This window comes from Arachis ipaensis, chromosome B10 (assembly GCF_059453495.1).
Source record: "Arachis ipaensis isolate K30076 ecotype BB chromosome B10, ASM5945349v1, whole genome shotgun sequence".
NCBI classification, from domain to species: Eukaryota; Viridiplantae; Streptophyta; class Magnoliopsida; order Fabales; family Fabaceae; genus Arachis; species Arachis ipaensis.
The window spans coordinates 141,407,910-141,420,513 of record NC_142435.1 but is presented as its reverse complement, the minus strand read 5'-3'; the positions used below and the strand labels follow the sequence as shown (position 1 = coordinate 141,420,513).

At 47.9% G+C, this 12,604-nt stretch overlaps 1 protein-coding gene across 1 annotated transcript; it reads right to left on the bottom strand.

Annotated features, from left to right (window-relative positions):
- Positions 1-11,257: 11,257 nt before the first annotated feature.
- On the bottom strand, positions 11,258-12,361 carry LOC107621413 (uncharacterized). The gene has a single exon (XM_016323435.1). The coding sequence runs from the start codon at positions 12,359-12,361 to the stop codon at positions 11,258-11,260; it is 1,104 nt and encodes a 367-aa protein (XP_016178921.1).
- Positions 12,362-12,604: the final 243 nt, after the last annotated feature.

Sequence of the window (12,604 nt, the reverse complement as noted above, 5' to 3'; positions counted from 1 at the left end):
ACTATTTTGTTGTAGTAGGAATGTTTGTCGAGGTGACAAGTCTTGAGAATTTGTACAATACCTTTCTGGCTGGTGACAGCAATGAAGAGACTGTTGACGAGAAGCCGGAGGCCTCACCTGAAAATAAGGAGAACCAGGTGGTGTCTCCACCTCGTGATGTCGAGATGCCGGACCGCAATGCTTACGAGGCGCGTGTTTCTCCTATTCGTGAGGAGGTGGTCGGTACTGGGGGCTCGACCTCCAATCCACAAGTCGAGGAGGATGACTTGAAGGTTATCCACAACCCCAAGAGGCAGAAGTCGTCTTCCAGCCCTGAAGGAGCCCTCACCATGATGGAGAGGAACTTCGAAGCCGGAAACTTTATAGACTCCCAGCTGCTTCCCGGCACGGAGAAACATTTCCATGGCTCCGACCTTGCGGGGCAGGCGAGGTGGATGTACCGTACCCTCCTCCGCGGCGCCGCCATAGCTCGGAAGGTCGAGTTTGAGCTGTCGAAAATGCAGTCGATGCATAGGAAGCTCGAATATGCTGTTAAGGCCAACAATTAATTCAAGACTCAAGTTGAAACACTTCGAAAGCAGTTGTCCCAAGCGGAGGAGAAGCTTAAGGCTGCCGAGGAAAATGCCACATCCGCTGAGGAAAAATTGAAGACCTCTGATGCCACCATCTCCCGGCTAACCGAGCGGGAGATGACTTTGGAGAGCCAGCTCAATGCTGCACAGGGTCGGGTGGTTGCTTTGGAGAAGGAACGCGATGAGGCCGCTTCATTGGCCAAGACCGCTCAAACTGAAGCTGAAGAATTTAGGAAGAAGTACAAAGAGACCGTGAAGTAGGGGAAGAGCACCATCTTGATGACTGAAGAGGCCCTTAAAGCCCAAGTGAAGCTCGTGGCTCCTGATTTCGACGTATCGGCAATCGGGGTTTTCAAAACAATCAAAGATGGCAAGATTGTCGATATGCCGAAGAAGTGATCTCTGTACTCTTGCATGGGGTTTGTAATGTTTGTTGTAGAACTTGTAATCTTTAAACTACTTTGGTAGTCGCTCGGTCGGCTTATAATTACTGTCTTTTTTCCCGCTTACTCGGCGGCGCATTCTCATTTTATTTTATTACCATTTTGTTGGTATTGGCTTGTCGCTTGCGTTTGTTTACCGTTGCGTTGGTAATTTGACGAAGCGAAGTCATGGCTTTACTATTGCTATAGCCGTTTGTTATCGTGTTGGTTTGGTTGGTTCCCGGGGTGATCAGTCCCGGGGTACCGTGTCATCATGAAAATTTCGTTGTCACGGGACGTATAAAAGGGGTAAGAGAAGATTTGAACAAGTGAATTTTAAATGGCAGTTGGACAAATCTATGGCAATGAAAAGTATTTAACACGTAAATTATCTGGTAAAGCAAAACTCGGGTCTTACCAAGCTTGTCAGGTCGCCTACTCGGTGTGTTTGAACTAGGAATAAAACCTTCTTAGGTTACCCACATTCCATGTTCTCGGGACTTCCTTGCTGTTCCGAGGGTTACCTAAAACTGGAGGTCGATCTCAGATGAGATCTTCCGTACTGGTCGGAGATAATGTGTCCGGCTGGCCGATGACTGCCGGAGCTGTTGTATTTGACTTGTTGGACTTGTCGCACTGCTGATCCTTGGCCACCGGAGGGTGGGGGGTACCTGCAAGAGACTCCGATGTTTAAGTTAGCACGTGTATTAAGCAGGTTTTTATGTAGAATCAGAGTATGAGTTATACCTGGGTGCTCCAGTGTATTTATAATGGTGAGAAGTGACCTTCTTAGATAAGATAAGTTAGTTATTTTATCTTATCTTATCTTATCTTTGGGCGAGGTCAGCTTATCTTCAACGGAACCGCCCTTCTCTCTGTAGGCTTGAGCCACCTTTGGATTGGGTTGTGTTCCTTCTATTTGGGCCCTTATTGGGCCTCTGTAGCATTTTGACCGAGCTCTTTGTGAAGAGGTCGGTCATTGGCCGAGCTCTTTGAGAAGAGGTCGGATAGTCTGACCTGAAGAGGTCGGTCGGCTTGTCGCTAAACATCCCGGGTCGGACATCTTGACCCAGGGTATGAACAGTGCCCTTGCTTGAGTTCGATCTTTCCGTGAGATCGAGCTTCGATCTCTTTGGATGTAGTGCTCAAGCATCTGTCTGGCTTGTTTCTTCATTACTTTGCAATTCTGGCAGATTTTCTAGAGGTTTGGTACTTCACAGTCCGTCCTCTTTTGAGTGGTAGTGTGGGTTTTCTACCCTTGCCTTCTGGATCACGCCTTGCTTTTGTGTTGACAACCCTCTACTTTGGCAAAGTTATCCTTGCGGCTTGATATCCGGGCTTTTAGTGACTTGTCCAATGACTTTTTAGTGTTCTTTATATTGAACCTTTTTAGTCTCGGATGACGTACGTAGCCCTGTTTGAGATTGTGCCTTCTTTGAGTGGAGTTGTATCCCTTTTAGCTAAGAACATTTGAGCCTTAAGTTGTTTCTCAACCTTTTGGCTTGTTCTTTTTTGAGATCGTACTTGCGCCTCTTCTTAGCTGACGTCGACCTGTACGACTTTGCCCCTGCTTGAGTTTGGACCTTTCCGCGAGATCGTGCTTTCGGAGCTTCGATCTCTTTGAGGAAGTCGTGCTCAAGCATCCTGACTTTGGTCGATCTTAGGTAGTTTCTCCTTTGTACGAGTCTGGTATTGCCTTTTTTAGTTTGTTGAGAGGTCTTTTCAGCTTTCTTCCGACTTGTTTGTCTTCACTGTTCGGGCTTTTTAGTCATAATCGAACAACTTTTTAGGTATAGTTTGTTTGGACGACTTTTTAGCTCCGTCTTTGAGGCCGTGCTTTTCGCTTTTTAAGTAGTGTCTTTTTTCAAGACTTCGTATCTTTCAGCGAAGCATTCCTGGCCTTCCTTTGGCCGTTTGTGAGATGTCTTTGTCCCCTTTGTGGATCTTTGTAGAGTGTCGGTACTTTGTTGTCCGACCTCTTTTGATCACTTCTGGTTTTGTCCACTTTCTGTTTGGTAGAGGTGGTCCTTGGGGCTAACTTGTCCGACGACTTTTTAGTGTTCTCGTAGAACACTTTTTAGTCATTCTGAACAATTTTGATAGCCTTGTCGTGGAGCCGTGGCTTTTTGAACGGAGCTATGTCCGTTTTAGCGCACATTTTTCGTTGGTCCGACTTCTTCTTGTCGGTCCAAGCTGTAGCATTCGTTGGTCCGACTTCTTCTTGTCGGTCCAAGCTGTAGTTTTCGTTGGTCCGACTTCTTCTTGTCGGTCCAAGCTGTAGCTTTTGTTGGTCCAACTTCTTCTCGTTGTCCTTTTCCAAGTTATTTTTGTAATCATCTTTCTTGGACCTTGGTCAGGTCTCTTTCAGGGATTACTTTTATAACTTGTTTTTTTGTAGGAGACCGACTTCGTCATGTCGATCTCTTCTAAGTTATTTTGTAATCCTCTTTCTTGGACCTTGTTCAGGTCTCTTTCAGGGATTACTTTTATAACTTGTTTGTTGAAGGAGACCGACTTCGTTATGTCGATTTCTTCTAAGTTATTTTTGTAATCCTCTTTCCTGGACCTTTGTCAGGTCTCTTTCAGGGATTACTTTTATAACTTGTTTGTAGGAGGTCGACTTCTTTGCGTCGTCCTCTTTCTAAGTTATTTTTGTAGTCCTCTTTTTTGGACCTTTGTCAGGTCTCTTTCAGGAACTACTTTTATAACTTTTTCATTTTGGGCTGACTTTGTCATGTCTGGCACTTCTAAGTTAAAGTAATCCTCTTTAATAGGGTTGGCCAGACCTCTTTCCAGGGTTTACTTATAACTTGGGTTGACATGGTCCGACTTCTTAACGTCGGGCAGTCTTTAAGTTATTATTTTAGCAATCTGTAAGACCTCGTCAGGTTCTTTTTTGGATCACTTTCGATAACTTCTTACATTATTCTGTGTTCATCTTTGCCGATTTGTAGAAAGTGGTTCTCATCTCTAGATCGTCTTTTGGGTGAATCGCGTTTTCACCTTTATCGGACGATTGTCTTTATCGTGATCGTGCAGTGAAATTGTTTTTCACTTTCTGCCGATCTGTTGCTTTATAATCGGACGATGAATGCTTCAGATTAATGCGTCTTGGTATAGTAGTGAATTTTGTTTTCACTTTGTCGACCTTTGTCGAAATCAAACGATGAATTCGGTTTCCATCGTGGTCGGGTGGTGAAGTTGGTTTTCACCTTGCCGACTTGTCACTTTGTAATCGAACGATGAATTTGATTTTCATCTTGCCGACTTTGTCGTGATCCGGCGGTGACTTTGGTGTTCACCTTGCTGACCTGCCGTAGTCGGGCGTCTTGGTAGGAAACTTTCTAGGGAATCTGCAATCTTTTAAACAATAAAATGAAGATAAGAATGTGTACATGTTAGTACTTACCTTTCTAGGTCGGCAATCTTTTTGGATCTCGGCTTGGCGCCCTTTTTAGATTGCAGGCATGCCATGACCTTGGTAGCTTTTGCCCCTCGAGGTTGGACACTTTGTAGCAACCTTTCCCCAGTTCTTCTGAACAACTTGGTATGGTCCTTTCCAGTTGGCTGCCGACCTATTTTGATGTCATTTCGGATTAGGATGAGATCGTTGTTCTTAGATTACCTTCTGATTGTATCTTGAGGCCATTTGACATTTTAACGCCTCTTCCTTGATCCGATCTCTTTCTCGGTTTTCTGGAGGTAGGTCGAGTTCTTCCTTTTGAAGTTGGGAGTTGGCCTCTTCACTGTAGTGGATCACTCTGGGCGATCCTTCTTTGGCCTCCATTGGGATCATTGCCTCCATTCCGTAAGCTAATCGGAAGGGTGATTCCTTTGTAGTGGAGTGTGGGGTTGTCCGATATGCCCATAGGACTTGTGGGAGCTCTTCAGGTGGGGCTATAGGGAAGTTGGCATGTAAAGCTTTGACTTTGTATTTGCTCTGCAGAACTTTGGTTCTTTCTGAAAAAAGTTTGCATCTTTGATCGTTTGTTGTCACTTTTCTTTTGTCATTCGCCTTTGAGAAGAATGTGTGCTTTGCTTAGGGTTTGGTTGCTGTTCCTGTTTCTTTTCATCGTTGCCTGAATCCTTTTGTACAAAAGTTCTAGCTTTTGTTTTGATCTTTTGTTTGAAAGGTGTTCGGACTGTTTGGGTATAGATTGTCGACTTCTTTTCTCTGTGTTCTTGCCCTGTTGTTGCCTCCAAAGGGTGCCCCTGGACTTTCGTGTGAGTCCTGGGGTTTCCCTTTTACTGCCACGTCTGTCACTTGATGTTCTGCTATTATTGTCCGAGTTGTTTAGTAGTAATCCCATAGTCGACCTATGTCTTTGAGATGTATACTAAGATCCCGGACGGCATGTCTGATTGGCTGAATTCCATAGTTTTAATGTGTGTTACTATGGCTGACCCTGAGTACATCCCTTATACCGCCTTCGAGATTGACTTGTTGTGGTCTTGTAATGTAGCCTGGATGAGGCTTCTGTTATTTCCCCCTGGTTTGGTGTTGGCTAGTTTTGAAAATGCATCAGCTCAGGCATTCTGCTCCCGAGGCATGTGTCGGACCTCATATCCCCGAATTGTCCGAGCTGTTGGTGCTAGCTGGTTTTGAAAATGCATCAGCTCGGGCATTCTATGTGTCGGACTTCATTTTTCCCGATTTGTCCGAGCTGTTTTCTGTTTTTGTCCAGGGTCCCCCGAATTGTCCGAGATGTTCTCTGGTTTTGTCCAGGGTCTCCTGAATTATCCGAGCTGTCCTCTGTAGGATTCTTCCAGCTAAGTTTGTTTTCTGTAGGATGCCTTTTATGGGCTGGTTGGTCCGAACTCTGATAGTGTGAGCTTGAAAGTGTGGGTGGAGTCGTTGAGAGGTGAGTACGAGGGCGTAGGCGAACTTTTTCTATCTTTTGATAGTTTAGTTCAGCCCCTTGTAGAGCTTTGCTGATAAAGTAGATGGGTTGTTGCCCACTTTCGTCTTCTCTGACTAGTGCTGAGGCTGTTGTCCGACTTCCCACTGCGAGGTATAATATGAGTTCTTCACTTTCCCGTGGTCTGGTAAGCATGGGTGGTTGTCCCAAGAATTTTTTTGAAATCTTGGAAGGCTTGTTTGCACTCCGTTGGCCTTTTCAAACCTCTCTCCCTTCCTTAATATACCTCTTTGAGGTGTCTTTTGCAAGATGATTTGGAGATCGAACCTCCTGCGAATCCTCCATTTATCATATGAACACGTCTCTTAGGGGGGGTGAGGTAGACGTTCAACTTGTCCGACCTCTTTGTTGTGAGGTGGACCTTCAACTCGTCCGACCTCTTTGTTGTGAGGTGGACCTTCAACTCGCCCGACCTCTTTGGTGTGAGGTGGACCTTCAACTCGTCCGACCTCTTTGTTGTGAGGTGGACCTTCAACTCGTCCGACCTCTTTGGTGTGAGGTGGACCTTCAACTCGTCGGACCTCTTTGGTATGAGGTGGACCTTCAACTCGCCCGACCTCTTTGTTGTGAGGTGGACCTTCAACTCGTCCGACCTCTTTGTTGCGAGGTGAACCTTCAACTCGCCCGACCTCTTTGGTGTGAGGTGAACCTTCAACTCGTCCGACCTCTTTGTTTTTGATTGGGCGAGGTGGTGGGATCTTCTCAGTGTTGCGTATTTCTCGTTAAACATCCACAAGAGATAGGTTTCTCAGTGGGTTGGTCTTCTTTCTTCCTGGACTCTTTATCCTTGTCCCGTAGTAGGTTAGGAGAATCTGGTTTTTGAGCTGTCTCCCAATCGGGAGTTCTCCTCCATATTGATATATTTTTTCGCCCTTTGTTGGACCTCGTTTTGAGATGTTGGGTACTTCTTGGATATTAAATGGTTGAAAGGTCCTTCTCGCAGGCAATTGATGAGGCCCATGATGGCCGCTTCTGTTGGAAGATTTTGTATGTCCAGACATGCTTTGTTGAATCTTTGCATGTAGCTGCGGAGACTTTTCCGATCTCCTTGCTTGATTCCTAATAGACTTGGGGCGTGCTTGGCTTTGTCCTTTGGGATGGAGAATAACGGATTGCATCTGAGGCCTCCGTAAGATACATCCTGCTTCTGAAATTGCTAAGATGATGGCTTGGATCTGATGTGCCATCGTACGGGGTCATGTTGGGAGCTTTGAAGCCCTTTGGGACATTAGCTTTTATGATCTCTTTGGTGAATGGGTCTTGATCTTTGTGGGGGCTGTCTTCGTGACCGGATCGAGTTATTTTGGCCTTGAGATCTGCATCGAGTTTTAGGAGCTTGTCCTTTAACTCGCGGCGTCGCCTTACCTCTCTTTGTAGATCCTTGCCAACTTCTCGTTGATGCTGGATTTCTTTTTCAAGTTGCTTTAGGCGATCTTGAAGTGCTTCTATTACTCCCGGATGTGATGAGTTTTTGTCTCCGTTAGATTCTGGAGTATCTTTTGGTGTAGCGTCCGCTTTTTTGTGCGGCGTTCTATCCTCTAGATCTGAATCGTGGTCGTTGTCATGGTCGTTCGCCATGGTGATGAGATGACTTCCAGGTTCCCCAGCAACGGCGCCAATGTTCCGAGGGTTACCTGAAACTGGAGGTCGATCTCGGACGAGATCTTCCGTACTGGTCGGAGATAACGTGTCCGACTGGCCGATGACTGCCGGAGCTATTGTATCCGACTTGTTGGACTTGTTGCACTGCTGATCCTTGGCCACCGGAGGGTGGGGGGTACCTGCAAGAGACTCCGATGCTTAAGTTAGCACGGGTATTAAGCAGGTTTTTATGTAGAATCAGAATATGAGTTATACCTGGGTGCTCCAGTGTATTTATAATGGTGAGAAGTGACCTTCTCAGATAAGATAAGTTAGTTATCTTATCTTATCTTATCTTATCTTTGGGCGAGGTCAGCTTATCTTTAACGGAACCGCCCTTCTCTCTGTAGGCTTGAGCCGCCTTTGGATTGGGCTGTGTTCCTTCTATTTGGGCCCTTATTGGGCCTCTGTAGCGTTTTGGCCGAGCTCTTTGTGAAGAGGTCGGTCATTGGCCGAGCTCTTTGAGAAGAGGTCGGATAGTCTGACCTGAAGAGGTCGGTCGGCTTGTCGCTAAACATCCCGGGTCGGACATCTTGACCCAGGGTATGAACACTTGCCATCGAGCCTTTCCAACTTGTAGGCGCCCTTACCAATCACCTCTTTGACCCTGTAAGGGCCTTCCCAGTCAGCCGCCAGCTTACCCTCCCCCTGGGTTGGCAGCCCAATGTCGTTGCGTCGCAAGACCAGGTCATTTTGTTCGAATTCTCTTCTAAATACTTTGGCGTTGTAGCGTAGGGCCATTCTTTGCTTCAGCGCTGCTTCTGACAAGTGGGCCATTTCTCTAGCCTCATCTACTAGGTCTTCTCTACAGCTTCCTCTACTCCCTCCAGGAGTAATCATGGGTTCGACTCGCTGACCTCTACAGGTATCATAGCATCCACCTCGTATGTCAGGCGGAAAGGAGTTTCTCTTGTGGACAATTGCTCAGTCGTTCGGTAAGACCAGAGAACTGAGGCGAGTTTGTCAGCCCATGCACCATTTTTCTTATCAAGCCGTTTCTTGAGGCTTAGCAAGATGACCTTATTTGCGGCCTCGACTTGGCCGTTCGTCTGGGGATGTTCTATAGATGAAAACTTTTGCTTTATGCCCAAACCGACGAGGAACTCCACGAACTTCTTATCAGTGAATTGCGTCCCGTTATCAGAGATGACAACTTCCGGGATGCCGAATCGAGTTATCACCTGTCTCCACATAAATTTTCGACAATTAGATGAGGATATACTGGCTAGTGGCTCAGCCTCTATCCACTTGGTGCAGTAGTCGATAGCAACTATGAGATATTTGACTTGCCCCGGACCAATCGGGAAAGGTCCCAAGAGGTCGACTCCCCACTGTGAGAAAGGTCGGGAAGACGTCAACAGGCTTAGCTTAGCCGCCGGCGCCTTATGGAAATTGGCGTTCTCCTGGCACTTGACGCATTTTCTCACAAATTCTTTGGAATCCTTCATCATCGATGGCCAATAATAACCAGCTCTGATGAGCTTTCTTGTTAGGGCCTTGCCCCTGATGTGATGACCGCAGCACCCCTCATGGACCTCTCTGAGCACATAGTCTGTTTGGCCGGGGTGTAGGCACTTCAACAAGGGTTGGCTGAGTCCCTTTTTAAACAACTGTCCCTGTATGGTCGTGTATTTGGCCGCCTCTCTTCTCAATGTTTTGGCCGCCTTCTCGTCGTCAGGGAGCTTGCCGCTTTCTAAAAAGTCAGTGATCGGGTCCATCCAGGAGGGATCTATCCTTGTCAAGTGGAGGGTGACTGCTGGCTCCTTTATCAGGCCCTGAATGAGAGACCGATTGCCGGCCCCTAGTTTTGTGCTTGCTAGCTTAGACAGGAGGTCCGCTCGTGTGTTCCTTTCTCTCGGAACGTGTTGGATCGTGACCTCCTCGAATTGTTTGCTCAACTCTTTGACCTTCTCCAAATACTTCTGCAACAGGGAGTCTCTGGCTCGGTAGGTCCCATTGACCTGAGAAGTGACGACCTGCGAGTCACTGCATACTTCTAGCCTGGTGGCTCCGACTTCCCGGGCTAAGATTAAGCCGCCCAGAAGGGCCTTGTACTCTGCTTGATTGTTTGATACCGGGAACTCGAACTTGATTGACTGTTCATATATGACTCCAGCGGGGCTTTCCAGGATGATCCCGGCACCCCCGAACGTCTGGTTGGAAGCCCTGTCTACGTGGAGCCTCCATCGTATGCTCGTTGTCTCGGCTGAGTCCCCTGTTACTTCTACCAAGAAGTCGGCCATTGCCTGTACCTTAATCGCATGCCTGGGTTCATATTGCAAGTCGTATTTGGACAACTCGAAGGCTCAAGTCATCATTCTTCTCGCCAGATCAGGTTTCTGGAGTATCTGGCGGATTCCCTGGTCTGTCCTCACGACTACCTGATGACCTTGGAAGTACTGTCATAATCTACGGGAAGAGGTTAGGAGTGCAAGTGCCAACTTCTCTAATTTGCTGTATCTCAGTTCTGCTCCTTGCAGTGCTTTGCTCACGAAGTAAATTGGTTGCTGAACCTTCCCTTCCTCCCGCACCAAAACTGCTGCCATCGCTTCCTCCGTTATGGCCAAGTATAGGTAGAGCGGTTATCCGACCTTGGGGTTCCCAAGAACAGGCAGTGTTGCAAGAATCTCTTTGAAATGATTGAATGCTTCCTCGCACGCCGGGGTCCATTCAAATGCTATCCCCTTTCTCATCAAGTTAAAAAATGGCAGGGCTTTCGCAGCCGATGTCCCGAGGAAGCGGGATAGTGCGGTGAGCCTTCCTGACAACCTTTGAACATCCTTGACACAGCCCGGCCTCTTCATTTGGAGTATTGCTTGACACTTTTCAGGGTTGGCCTCCAGCCCTCTTTGGGTTATCATAAACCCTAGGAACTTTCCTGCTTCCATGGCAAAGGCACACTTGAGTGGGTTGAGCCTCATGCCGTATTGTCGGAGGGAAGCGAACACATTTCCTAGGTTGCTTAAGAGGTCCTCAGGCTGGGTGGTCTTTGCAAGGATATCATCCACATACACTTCCACCGTTTTGCCTATGAGGTCACTGAATATCTTGTTCATTAACCTTTGGTACGTGGCCCCGGCGTTCTTCAGGCCAAACGGCATTACTTTGTAGCAATATATTCCTCCCGGCGTTATGAATGATGTTTTCTCTTCGTCTGGCCGGTGCATCGGTATCTGATTGTAGTCAGAATAAGCATCCATAAAGCTCAGATACTGATATCCCGCCGCTGCGTCGACGAGGCCTTGGGGCATGCTTTGTTGAGATCGGAGTAATCCACACACATCCTCCATTTTCCATTGTGCTTTCTCACTAGAACTACATTCGACAGCCAGGTCGAGTAGTCGAGTTCTCGAATAAATCCCGCTTCGAGGAGGCTAGCTGTCTGTCTGGCCACCTCCTCTGCTCCTTCTTGTGACATTTTTCTTCTCCTCTGAGCCACCGGTCTGGCCTCTGCCTTGACGACCAAGTGATGTGACATGAGTTGGGGGTCTATCCCCGGCATGTCGGCTGGCGTCCAAGCAAATAGGTCGCCGTTAGCCCTGATCATTTCCATTAGAGGCTCCTTCAGGTCGTGTGGGAGGTTTCCGTTCACGAAGGTGAACTTCTCCTCTGTGTCACCGACTCTGAACCTTTCTAAGTTCCCTTTCGGTTCGGGTCTTGGCTTGTCGTTGACTCTAGCGTCCAAGCCGGCGAGGAACACTCCTTATGCCTCTCTAAATTTCTTCCTTAAGGAGAGACTGGCATTGTCGCAAGCGACTGCCATTTCCAAGTCTCCTTTTATGGATCCCACGGATCCGTCATCAGCGATGAACTTCATTACCAACATCTTTGTGCTGATCACTGCCCCGAGGTCGTTGATAGTCTTCCTTCCTAGGATGACGTTGTAGGCTGAGGAGTCTCGCAGAACTACGAACTCAGCCATTACCGATCTTCGCCCCCGTCCTAGTCCTACGGATATCGGTAGAGAGATTATCCCGTCTGACTTGATGAAGTGGTCGCCCAAGCCTACAACACCGTGCTGATGAGTCTTTAAATCGGCATCCCATAGGCCCAAGGCATCGAACACGTTGTGGAACATGATGTTCGAGTCAGCCCCGGTGTCCACGAGGATCCGCTTGATGAGGCCGGTTCCCACTCTGGCCATGATGACCATGGGGGGGTTTTCCGCGACCTCATCAAACCATTGGTCGTCCGGACTGAATGAGATGGGTGGAACCCTCTTGGAGCTTCGCACGGAAGATGAGGAAATCGCCAGGACTTTGGTGTCTTTCTTGTGTGCCGACCTTGACCTTGGAGCTGCGTCTCTTGCTGTTACCACGTTCACTATGGTAAGGTCGTGCTCGTTGTCCTCTGGCTCATGACGTCGCTTCACTGCACGGGTCTTTTCCTCTTCCTCGCGGTCGCGATCTCGTCTTCTCGGCTCCCTGATGAGATGGGAGAATTCGGCCAGTTTTTCGTCCCGGATCGCTTGTTCTAGCGCGTCCTTCAGGTCGAAACAATCATGTGTCTTATGTCCATAGCCCTTATGATAATCGCAATAGAGGATTTTTTTCCCCCGGTTCGGTCCTTTAGAGGTCAGGGCTTCGACAAAATTCCCTTCTCGGCTATCTGCTGATAAACTTCCATGATGGGGACGGAGATGGGGTATAATTGGTGAACTTCCCGACTCGGGAAAACGGCCTGGACGTCTTGCTCGGACCGCCGTCTCTGGCATGCTCCTTTTTCCTTTCTCCGCCACCGTGCTGCCAAGGTTGATTGTCGGAGGGCTGCCGCTTGTTGGCAGCCACGACTTGACTGACTTCTTCATCGTTGATATGTTCCTTGGCTACGCTTTGGATCTCCTGCATCGTCCACACCGGCTTCGTGGTGAGATGCTTCCTGAAGTCCTCGTTCAGAAGTCCATTCGTCAAACACAAACTAGCTACCGAATCAGTTAGCCCGTCTATCTCCAAGCACTCGTCGTTGAACCGGTCTAGATATTTTTCGGTCGGCTCGCCGGACCTCTGGGTCACCCTGAGCAAATTGATCGGGTGCTTTGCCTTTGCGATTC